The sequence below is a fragment of the Taeniopygia guttata genome, chromosome 2 (assembly GCF_048771995.1).
Source record: "Taeniopygia guttata chromosome 2, bTaeGut7.mat, whole genome shotgun sequence".
NCBI classification, from domain to species: Eukaryota; Metazoa; Chordata; class Aves; order Passeriformes; family Estrildidae; genus Taeniopygia; species Taeniopygia guttata.
Window position 1 is genome coordinate 118,067,030 of NC_133026.1, and position 12,057 is coordinate 118,079,086.

The 12,057-nt window shown below is 39.7% G+C and overlaps 1 protein-coding gene across 2 annotated transcripts in view; it reads left to right on the forward strand.

The window, feature by feature from the left end:
* Window positions 1-353: 353 nt before the first annotated feature.
* PREX2 (phosphatidylinositol-3,4,5-trisphosphate dependent Rac exchange factor 2) overlaps window positions 354-12,057 on the forward strand; it is a 168,907-nt gene continuing 157,203 nt past the window's right edge. Inside the window, exon 1 of one of the 2 annotated variants that reach the window (XM_002198999.6) lies at window positions 354-815. In XM_002198999.6, coding sequence (XP_002199035.4) covers window positions 675-815 — 141 coding nt within the window. In that variant the 5' untranslated portion in view covers window positions 354-674. Of the gene's footprint in view, window positions 816-874; window positions 1,105-12,057 lie in introns of those variants that run through there. The other variant, XM_072924731.1, reaches the window with a different exon arrangement.

Genomic DNA, 12,057 nt, shown 5'->3' on the forward strand with positions numbered 1-12,057 from the left:
GCTCAGCACATGCTGTGTATGTATGTTCGGGACAATATCACAGGCTCAGATTTATAATACACATTGTGATATACATCTCGTGGGAAGGCGTGGAAGGGGAAGTCGAAATGGCTCTTTGCTGATGATAAAATCAAAACAAAAACAATTGCCGATTCCCTCGCCAGAAAGCTTCCCGGGACATTTTTATAATTCTTTTACTCTGTTGTTGGAGGACTCCAATTAGCCTCAAACTGGAGATCGCAGCTTGTGTGTGAAACAGGCAGCTGCTGGCACGCAATCCTCCCTGAAGTTGTTTCCTTTCCTTTTTCCTGAGATTTAGCGAAGGGGGGGAAGGGGTTGGAGTCACATGGATACAAAGCTTTTGATTAATGTCCAAGTCTCTGCTGCGGCGGAGGCTTTCCAACCTCTCAGCTAGCAGGGCGAGCTGGGAACCAGTGACCGCTCGTTTCCTCCAGGCTGTGTCCCCTTCCTGACGGGAAAGGAGCTCTGGAGTGGCTCGTCGCCTCCGGAGCTGGGGCCGCCGCGGAGCGGGGCTGCGGCGCGGCTGGGGACCGGCCGGAGCGCGGCCCCGCTGTGTAACTTGGCGGGTCTTTTGTTGTCCTTGTCCGCAGCGCAGCGCCGGGGCGCGCAGGGGAAGGCGCCGGGCTGGGAGCGCCGAGCCTCCTCGCTGCACCATGACAGAAGAAAGCAAGGGGGAAGGCAAGGGGGAAAGCGGGAAGGACTTGGAGAAGCAGCTTCGCTTACGCGTGTGCGTCCTCAACGAGCTGCTCAAGACGGAGCGGGACTACGTGGGCACGCTGGAGTTCCTGGTGTCGGTGAGCGCCGGGGCCGGGGGCCCGCGGCCGCCGCAGCTGCGCGGGGCAGGCGGCGCCCGGCGCGGCGGGAGCGCGGCTCTCCCGGCCGGGAAAGGGCTTTAGCCCGAGCTTTTGCGTAAAAGGCAGGGAGAGAAACAGGTTTTGAGACAGCCGAAGAGGGGTCGTGCGTTCTTCCCTGCCCCGCTCGCCCCCCACGGTCCCCCGGCCGCACTTTGGAACTGATGATCTCGCGTCTCCGCGCGTGGAAGCGGATGGGGGTGATGGGTTTGGGTTCCCCCAAACCTAACGGGTGAGGGGGCTTGTGTTCATTTTAGGGTGCCGTAGTATATTCCACTACTTGGGATAGTCTTGGAAAGCCAGCGGTGCAAGGGGGAAGGAGCAGGACGGGGGGTTCTGGTATGTAGCAGCTGCTTGGCATTAAAGCCACATGTGGCATTCACTCCTGTCTTGTGATATAGGGTCAGCTGGGAAGGTAGTGCATTCTGCTGTGTTGTGACAGTTCGAGCTTCCTTCTACATTTGACTGTCCCTGTTGATAGGATTATTGGTGCCGAGTAATACCTTAGTCAGAAAGGCAGGCGTTCTCACTCAAAAAGCCAAAAGGACAAATTATTGCGGAACAGATGTGGCCAGTGTTTTCATTTGTGCCTGATCTTGATAGCATCACTTTCGGGCTCTGATGTGATAAATATGTTCAAATCAGCTGCTTCAAATTGCAAAAATATTCACAGTAGCCCCATCTTACATTTTTCTCCTCCTGTCCCATTGAAGAGGGGAAATCCTTCCAACTGCAAACTTCCTGCTTTGCTGCCTTGAGAATTGTGGACTTTCTGCTTATTGCCATGAAAGAGGAAATTCTTAAGTTGGCTGTGACAGGGAGAATAAAAGCACAGACATTGGAGTGAAATAAGATCTACAGAGTAGCTTATTTTCTCCATATGTTTATCCTCAGCAGCACCATGAAAAATGGTAAATGGTCCAATGTGTTGGGGTTGTTTTTTTTTTTTTTGTTTTTTTTTTTTTTAAATTTAGCATGTATGTTTGAAAAAGAGGCTGTGCGATTATTTTACTTGCTTCCATTCAATGGTCAGGTTTTTCCTACTTTTAAAAAAACTATTCTAAGTCAATGTTCTTCCATATTTTACCTTAACCCACAGATTTGGTGTATGCCAGAGACTTGGGTTTCAGCAAATTTGAAGAATTTAATTTTGAATTCTAAGGTATTAAGATATATGACTTAAGATACTTGAGTTCAAGCAGTAAGTGCTCAAATTCTTCCAAGGATCAGAATCTGTATGTGTTTCAAGTTCTATCCAGACACTGAATTCAGTAATGTCTTTTTGCAGTTTGAATCAAGATGATCTAAATAAATCATGTGGAGAAAGGGAGAAGGGTTGGTATTAAATACTTGGTTCTACATCAACTTTTCAGATTCATTAACCATTGTGGGCAGGGTTCAAGTAACTGTTCAGAGGTGTAAATCCTTCACAGAGAAATGTCATGTGTTCTGTTTATACCTCAGTTTTGTTTGAGGAAGCAACTTCTGAGCTTTCCTTTGGTCTGCCTGCTAGGACTGCTGTTGAGATCAGCTGTGGTGGTGGATTTATGAGGGCCACTGGACTAGGGCCAGTTTGGAGACCATCACACTGATTTTACGTAAGCCATCACAACCATCGTTGAGTGAGGGGTTTATGTTCCAGTCAAAGTCAACAGTTGGGCTTCCAGGTCATCTCAGTGCTGTCAGTGGAGCTCATTGTGGTGGAAACCACGTTTCCTTTATGACTGAGATGCTGAAGCCAGTTATAGTCTGCCTGAGAGTTTGCTCAGAGTACCTGCAGTTTTCACTGTTGTTAACAGGAAATAGGGTATTCACTTAGATAAGTGAAAAAACCTCTGCACATGGTAAAGAATGAAGAGGTTATAAGGAGGAAGTGACTTGCTGGTCTGTGTCAACATGGGAAATGCTTTGCTGGTTTCCCTACACTGGAAACATACCTAGTATATGCTAGATTTATTTAGGTTCTTTTGTTTATGTTGTAATTAATGAGTATTGCTCAGAACAGATTTCTGGTTGGTTATTTAAAGTCTTTTTCCCCCTCCTACTCTGATGGCTCATCCTCCACTTATCAGTGTAGTGAGAAGTAGCTTGGCTTGTATGTTCTGTCAAAGTCTGTAACACTGTAAGGTGCAAAGCAGAAGATATACTTGTAACTTTATTGGATAGAAGCAGCTGAGTAGTTATTCCCATGTGAATTCATTCACCTCATCTTTTTTGGCTTTGTGCTGTGTAAATACACTATATTGTTTTACATCTGCATTTATCACAAAACAAATGTGAGTGAAAAGGTCTGGTTGTATTAATATTATTCTTTTGTATCTCCTGAATCTTCCAGTAATAAACTGTAGTAGTGTTATGATTTCAGTGGTACAGAACAATAACAATTTTGGGCCATTTGCAGTGAGATATGTAAACATATGTGAGGTGGATAAACTTAAGTCACACAGTAGTTGCAGCAATGTTGGAGGGAGGAGGCATGCACAGGAAATTATGAATAAATGCTTATACTTTTTCTTCAGACATTTCATTGTAACATTTAGAGTGTCATTGCAATACCAGAGTTTTTGTTCCTTCTAGCATTTCTTAAAAGTAACAAGTGATGGAAGAATTACTTAAGACACTAAAACTCCTTTTAAAACTATATCTGTAGGCAGAGGTTTTTATTTTTACTAAGCTACAAGATTAAGTTTCTGTTATGAATAATTGCTACTTTATTGGCTAAATAAGCAATTGGACTTTTTCTGCTTCTGGATGTTCTTGCTGGTGATCATACCTTTTAGTAAGATTTTCCTGTGGCAAAATCTTTGTTTTCCAATGAAAGAGAAAATTTACTTGCAAGAATAGAGGAAAATCTTTCTTTCTTATCAAAATGCACTTTCTGGAGGGGACATAAAGCAACACTTGGTGATTACTTGCACCATCTAAAATAATTCCATGTCATCCAACTGTGTGACTGAATAATTAATAATTACCTTCAGTAATTATGATAAAGATGCTTTAAAAAAATTGTGACATTATCAATATGTACCTTATCTCTTTCATTCTTTATAGCAAATGACCAAATGTCTATATTTATTGTGATCTGTGTAAGCATAAGGAAAATTTCCTATCTTGCCTTTTAAGCACAATTAGCCTGAAGAAGAGGTGACTGAGGGAAAGCTTTGTCACTCTTTTCAAGTACCTGAAAGGAAGCTGTAGTGAGGTAAGAATCAGTCTTTTTTCCCCAGCTGTCAAGTGCCAGGACAGGAGGAAATGGCCCCAGGCTGTGCTGTGGGAGGTGTAGATTGGATATTAGGGAAAATTGATTCACTGAATGGGTGTTCAGGCATTGGAATAGGCTGCCCAGAAAAGTGGTGGAGTCACCATCCCTGGAGGTGTTCAAAAAACATGCAGATAGATGTGGTACCTGGGACATGGTGTAGTGGAGAACATGGCAGTGCTGGGTTAGTGTTTGAACCTGATGATCTTGGAGGTCTTTTCCAACATTAATGATTCTATTCTATGACTAGCTAACTAAAGAAAAACTGCACAAACTTTTCTAAGGTTCATTGGTCTGTGATTTTATGCTGGGGAATATATGATTTTTAATGAGAGTTTTAAAAAAATAGTTGGGTTTTTTTTTTGTAATTTGCTGAATGTTTTCATGGGGGGTTTCATTTACTGTGTAATCAGGGTACTCACTTGAATCCTCAACGTAGCAGTAGTAAAGAGACCAGTAAAACTGTGGGTAGAAGATGATGAGACATTGAAAAGTATGTAACAGTAAAGAGCTGTTAAAAGGGGCTAGTTTAATTTGTCACCTTATTACATGATGTAAGGCTTAGTTTTTATGTTTGTGATTTACGCTAATTGACTGGCCACTAAAGGTAAACCAGGTCATAAAGAATTTTAGGATGCATGTACACATATGCATATACACATATAAAATGTACATGTATATTTTTTGGAAAGAAACTTTATTTTGGAATAGAAATAGGAAATGTAATTGATCTGCTACACTTGGTACTTCAGGGGATATCCATGGAAGTAGAGTTTAATTTCCTATGGCAGAGATTGTTTCTCTGGCACAGTTTTGTGTTCTGACAAATTTGACGTTGATGGGAATAGAAGCAGATGTTGGCACTCCTGTAAGCCTTCCTCAGGCCTCAGCTGGGGTGGCTAGTTAGGTCTTGAAGCAGCTGGGGGAAAAAAAACAAAGCTAGTTTATTATGTAGACTGTAGTATGGTTTACAGAGTCTCTCAGTGAATATCCATGTTTCTGCCAGTTAACTCTCAAGTATCAGTTTGATTTTTATTACATCCTTCTGTACTGTCTTCTGCTTGCACAAAAGTGAAAAAATGGTTTGTTTGCTTTAAATGTGCCTTGTTAAGGGAAGTTGAATCCTTGCTTTTCAACTGGCATAAAGACCATTTGAAAATGTTTATAAGGTTTGTTGTGCAGCCTTTTCAGTGTCTGTGTAACTTATCGGCTTCTGTGTTCCCCTATTGAACATTGCCTGTCTCTTGGCTCAATACATATTTCTCTGATTCTGGAGCAGACTAATTATTTGGAGAAGTGATTACAGTAATTGAGACTTCAGGTAACCTTTATAGTCAAATTCAGTGTTACTGACCCTGGCTAGCAATAGAGGATTTATGTCCTAGATGAAAACTCCTCAAATGGTTATGCTAAATAATAAAGTTAGATGTTGGGCTTTCCACAAAAAAAGAACAATTTATAAATGATCTTTTATGGCTGTGGTTTGATACAAAAACAGTGTGCCTGTGTGTGTTGTTTTCGTGTGCACGTGTGTATATATCACAGAATACTTTAAGTTGGAAGGGTCCCATAAGGATCATCTAGTCCCACTCACTGAATATATGTATATCTCAATTACAGAGGTGATTACTGATTAGTGGCTTCATAGTGCTTTTCATAATTGCATTTATATTTTATAAAAGGGATTTAAATGAATGGAAGGGAAGGGTTTTAGCTGGCTGCGTTTTTTGATAAGGTTATGTGATTTCCTTTCTCTTCAGGAAAAGAAAAACAACATTCTATGGCTACTTCATCATAAAAAGTCAAAAGGAAGTGCAAACACAATTACCATAGAAAGTCAATATATTTTCCATTCACTTCCAATTTCTGTTTTTAGCTTGCTTAAGTGTTAACAAAAAATGTGAGCATGGCATTCTATTTTTATTTGACTTTGCTTGTCTATATCAATGGCACCACCTGTGGTCCCTATCAGAGAAAGGGTAACTGCTTAGAAGCTGTTTATTTCTTTGTAACACCTGCCCCAAGGTTGAACAGTCTGCTTTATGGAGTGGATTAGCAAGAAAGTTTTTTTCATGTGAGTGTCTTCACTAGGTGACCACAGATTTCTTGCAATGTAGAACAATGGCAAAAAGCAGAGTATTTTCTGAAGAATTTTCAAGTACATATCTTATCTTGTTTGGAGTTGGAGGATTTATGCTAGACAATGACAAATGTTTCATACCTTTCAATGTATTTTCTCTTACTGCTCTCAGATGCACTTTGTATTGCGAAGAACTCTTCTTTAGGAAGAGAGGTGGTTTGTTGAGCTGTTCAGTGAAAAGTTTAGAATACTGAAAGGAGAAATCTCTGTTCCATAGCATTTAAGAAACTTATCTGTTCTTAAGATTTATTGTAGACTAAGACTTAATCTTTTGAAGACTATAATATGCTTAGAAGAGTTGTACAACTTCATGATTTATTTGTATTTGGTAACATTTGCAATGTTCCAGTTATTTCTTTGCTCTGCCTTATCTCAGTCCTAACTCTCCTGACACATGTATTTCACAAATTTGTAGTGTGAGGTGCTAATTTGGAAGAGGCTACCTGGAGGGCACCATCCATCAAGACTTTAAATAACAGTTTTGATATCTATAACTTAAATGTCCAGGTTTAAGGTGTTCTGTGCAGCCTAATACTGTTGAATAGTATGCTGTTTGCAGTGATTTCAAATATTTATGGAGACATATTTTTCAGTCTCTTTTTGTAGTAATCACCATCTTATAAACATCAAGCTTTAAAACCAGGTATCCCAAGGTTGGTTTGTGTTTATTTGGTAAGGTGAGCATGAAGAGGGATTTTGTTAGACAAAGTTGAAGTCATTGTAACAGTATTAGAACATGTGAGAAATTGAGAAGTTCTTTACATTGGAAACCAAAGGGAACTGCCCTTTGGCCAAAATAAATCCAAACTGGCTGTAGTTGACCTAAGATACTGGTTGGAATGATTTGCTAATCTGTAGAAGGCTATAACTATGTATCTCTAAGTAAAGTAAATATCCCTGTTTGTAAAGGAATTGGATTACCCATGAATTTGAAATACAGACTTGAGCAAGGTAACAAATTTTATATAAGACTCTACCTTTTTATACAAGTGTCTTAAAGAACTTCTTGTACCCATATACTCATGCACAACCTTTTTCAGAAATGTCTAGTTTTGCTTTAGGACTCAACTACGTGTGTATTGATTCAGTTTTCTGTTTGGGATTGAGCAGGATTATCGCTGTCATTGGTGACCATTTGGATTGGTGTGGGATTGGCTACTCAGGAGGAATGCAAGAATGAAGATAGTGGAGTCACCACTCCTGGAGGTGTTCAAGGTGTTCGGAATCTGATGCTGGGTGATATGTTTTTGTGGTAGAGTCCTGTTCCTGGGAAGGAATAACCCTGTTCAGTTGTACAGGCTGGGTGCTAGAAAGCAATTTTACAGAGGTTGCTCTGGGAGTGTTTCTGGATAAGAACTGGGATATGAGTCAGCGCTGCACCCTTGCAGTGCAGAAGAGTCAGCATCCCGGGACTGTTCTAGAAAGGGCGTTGCCAGTAGGTGAAGGGAGGTGAATGTTCACCCTCTGCTCTACATCTGTGAGGCTCCTGAGAGTCACATTTTTGGACAATTTGAAAGGAATAGTTTTACCTACTGATATAAGTCTGGTGCTGGGGCTGACCAGCAAGTTGAGGAGGGGCCAGGAGCATATTGCTGCAAAGAGGTTGAGAGAGAAAGGTTTCTTTGGCCTTGAGAAGGCTAGGTGGAACTTTTATTGTGGTCTACAACTCCCTGATGGATAGATGTAGCCACATTCATTTCGGAGGTGCACAGTGGAAGAAGGAGAGGCCATGGAAGCTGGGAACTCCAACGCGGTGTGAAGGGAAAAAATATAGCTTACAAAAAAAACCAACAAAACAAAAAAACCCCAAACAAACCCCCCCCCCCCAAAAAAAAAAAAAAACAAAACAAAACAAAAAAAAAAACCCCAGGTATAAGTTGCTCAGAGGCTTTTTAAAACTTTTGCTTAATGGTCATCTAGGCAAGACTGGACTACCTGTTCTAGTTGACACTGCTCTGTTCAAGCAATTGGGCTGGATGACCTCCTTTCCAACCTCCATGACTCATCAGTTTGCAATTTATTGCTATGACAGAAAAAAAAAGGCTGACTGCCTTGAAGTTTCAGCCAGTTTCAGGAGAACAGAGCCTTCAGGGTTGCATATCTACTTTGTTTCCTTTATACTCTGAAATTGCAGTGCAAATGGCCAGGCTGTACTCTTCAGCAAGCAGTTATTCAAAATTTAAGAGAAAACTCAGATACATAATTTTTTTTTTTTTTTTAATTTCAGTTGCATTATTTTTGCTCAGGAAACAGATCACCTGGCACTTTTGTACTATTTTGTATTCAGAGATGTCTCAGTGCATTGCTTTCATTAATAAATCAAACCTGTGTAGTTCTACAAATGGGAAACTTAGATCTTGATTTTTGGCTCCCTGTGGAAGTTTGTGCCAGAACCAGAAATATAATCTGATGTCTTGATTCCCAGTTCACTACTCTGACAGCAAAGCAACCCTTTCCCTTCATATATAATTGATGCTAAAAGAACAGTTGTCTACTTAAAATGTCTGAGAAGCTGCAAGGACAACTGTTCAAAGCCAGCTTCATTTAGTGCAAGCCTGATTGCTCCTGGGATTGTCTCATAGGCTGCTCACAGTGGAATTTATCCTGTTGTAGGGACAGAACTGAGAAATTAGGCGTTGACACTTATTTTACATCCCATGAGACCTCCAGATTGTCTTTTGTGTTTTTGGCAGTCTGGTGAGTCATCTGGTATCCCTGATGAGCTTTCAAGTTCAAGGCTGAAAAACATGGAGGGAATGTGTAGGAGAAAGGTAGAACTGAAGTGAGTATTGGAAAAAACAGTAATACATTGTAGTAAGGTGGCTTTCTTTATTTCAGTGTAATTTGTATGATACAGTCCCCTTGACAAATTGATAATATCTTGATGAGTGAAGCCGAATAAATAATCTAATCCTTGACCTTCCTAGGCAAGTTTTATATGAATTCTCACTTCAAAATGACATTTGTCTGTGGCTGCTGATACTTGTGCCTGAATTTGAAATACATTATATGTATTGGCATGTTTACTTTCTAAATCTATTTTTGCCTATTATAATAACTAGAGCAAGTGACCAGTATCAATTAATATGATAGTGAATTCACATTAAAACTGTATAATTTGACCTCTGAAATAAATTTTTAGTTTTCTAAGGTTGTTTAAAAGGAGTCATTCGTAGAGAGAGGAATGAATGTGTTCTTACATGTTGATTTAACAATCCCAGTCTTTTTATGTCTAAATCAAATATGTTGTGACAGAGCGATTGATGTCCGGGATGCTATGAATTTGTGCAACAAGGCTGGAAAACCTCTTCATTTTATTTCTTAGTATGTGCTAAGTTACACCATATCCTTAAATTCTTTGGGTAAGGTATCTGGTTTCCTTGAAGAAATAGCATGCAATTGCATGCTTTGAGACAATCCTCTGACTCTGTAGTGTGAGTGTGGTCTTTGCTCTAAGAGTCACAGATGCATTTGAGACTTAAACAGATGTGGCAGCACCTGAAGCTCTGCAGCGTATAAGCACCACTTTTATTAAAAAAATACAGCCTGACAAGGTAGAGGGAAGAAAAAGTGGCACTCACCTGTAGAGTTAGTTTTGTGTCACTTGTAAAATGTTTGTGGCTGAATAGTTTGTATTTATCTGTTTGTTGTCTGGGAGGGAGAGCTACTTTGCAGAAGCCATAGGAAGCAGGAAGGCAATAAATAAGTCCCAATTCATAGAATGCCTTTGTAAAATGGCCACCCTACATTTATAATGAGAGCTGCTTCCTTCCTTCCAATGTCTGTTGGTTTTTGTTCATGAAAGGTATGATAAAATACGACTTAAAAATGAGCTTGCTGAATATGTTAAAGACCTAAAATGAGACATGCTGGAAGGAATCTGTGAATTGCTGTGACAGATTTAAGAAAAGGTCTATCCCACTGCCATGATGTTGGCCAGGACAGGGTTAATTTTTCCAGCAGACAGGAGGGGAGATGGCTAGGACATGGAGATAATTCTGTACCATCTCAAATCATCAGTGGGAGGGGGAAAAAGGGAATTTCCTGGGGAGAAAGGGGTCCATTCTGGTCATTGGAGCATAGTCAGGTACTGCTGTTTCCATCTGAATCATTCACCTCTTTCTTGTACCCTCTGCCATTAGTAATGTTGCTTTTACTGTTAATTTTCTTATCTCATTGCTGTTTCCAGTAAATTGTTCTTATCTCAACCTGTGATATTTACCTTTTGTGCTTCAAATTTTCCTCTCCAGCCCACCAAAAGGGGAGGGGGGCGCAGGGCCTGAGTGAGTTGATGTGTGGTTTCAGTGGGAGCACTAAACTGGGGAATACCATTATTGAACTACAACACACAGTAGGGTTTTTTTTTTTGGCAATAGTAAGTAGTAGCATTACTTAGGGAGTCGGTGCTTCATGACTGGGGGCTGTCTCTCCTGCAGAGTGTAGGTGTAGTACCTCATTGCAAACTAAATGATTTCTGAGTTTGATTATTTTTGTATTTGTGTATTTTTTTGGCATCTGTAACTTCTGAATGTGTGTCCCATAAAATAATTCCTTTTACATATTTTAAGTATCCTGTCTAAAAATTGTGCTAAGTACTTACATCACTATTTTTCTCATTGGAAATATTATTATTCTTTTTATGAAACCCCTTTCATACTTTCAGTCATCTTTCAAATTCCTTTTTGGATTCTTGAATTTTGAATTCTTCTGGTATCAGTATCCTTATCTTCTGCCTAGTTTCGTTCTAAGTCTCTTGCAGTTTTCAAAGGGCAAAAACTAACATTCTCAAATGCGTGTAATAGATGTTTGAGGTACTGAATTATGACTTGTCATAATTCAGAACCTCATACTTAGCATAACATCTTTCTTGACTGAAAGATGTTAGAATTCTGTTTTTCCTTCTGCAATGTGTAGTTAGCACCTTACTTAGGTCCTTTTTTCACCTCTTGACTTATCTTTAAATATCAAAAGTGGTATTTTTAAGAGATTGGGCAAGATTTGTGAAGTATGACTTGTAGCTGCCATTTGCTTTTTCTTACAATTGTGTTTTGCTGTGTGAATGGGGAAAAGAGGTCTCAGTGAAGGATTAAGTAGCCACCCAGGAATAAACAGGAACAGTAAGAGTTATGAGATTACATTTCTGTGCTCTGGAAATAGGAAGGAGAAAATATAAAGGAAAAATACACTAGCAAGGTTGATAAGGAGGAGGAAAGGGGTACTAAAATGAGTTCTAAAAATGAAAACTCACATAAAAATCCTCTTTGAAATATGGTGAGTATGAGATGAGATTTCCTCATATTGTATTATGTGTGTTAATAAGGCAGGCATCACTGGCTTTTGCAGTATCAAATTAGATGCTGCTCATGGTCCCAGAAGTTATCCACGTTATTGGATGTTTCCTGTCAGTGTGGAGTAGTACAAGTGCAGTGTTTCTTAGACATCTTCAAATACAGTCAGCTTGAAGTGTGAAAATACCATTATCTTTGAATTTGGTTACTGTGTGTTACTTTGCTTTTATGATAAAATATGAAATTTCGATAATTATCAAGAGATAATTGAGAATTTTTTATTGGCAAGAGCAGCATGTGAGCTGTCTTTAGTTAATCTCTTTTATCAGTAAAAGAAACCTCCAGGTTTTCAGAAGGGTGTGACTGATTGAACATTTCATAAGTGCTAAGATATAGATTGCTTCCATAATGTTGGAAATATTTTTGGCAGAGTTGAGATCTCTCTGTGGCTTAGACAATGGAGACATATTAAGTACAAGGATTGTTTCTGTTGTTTTT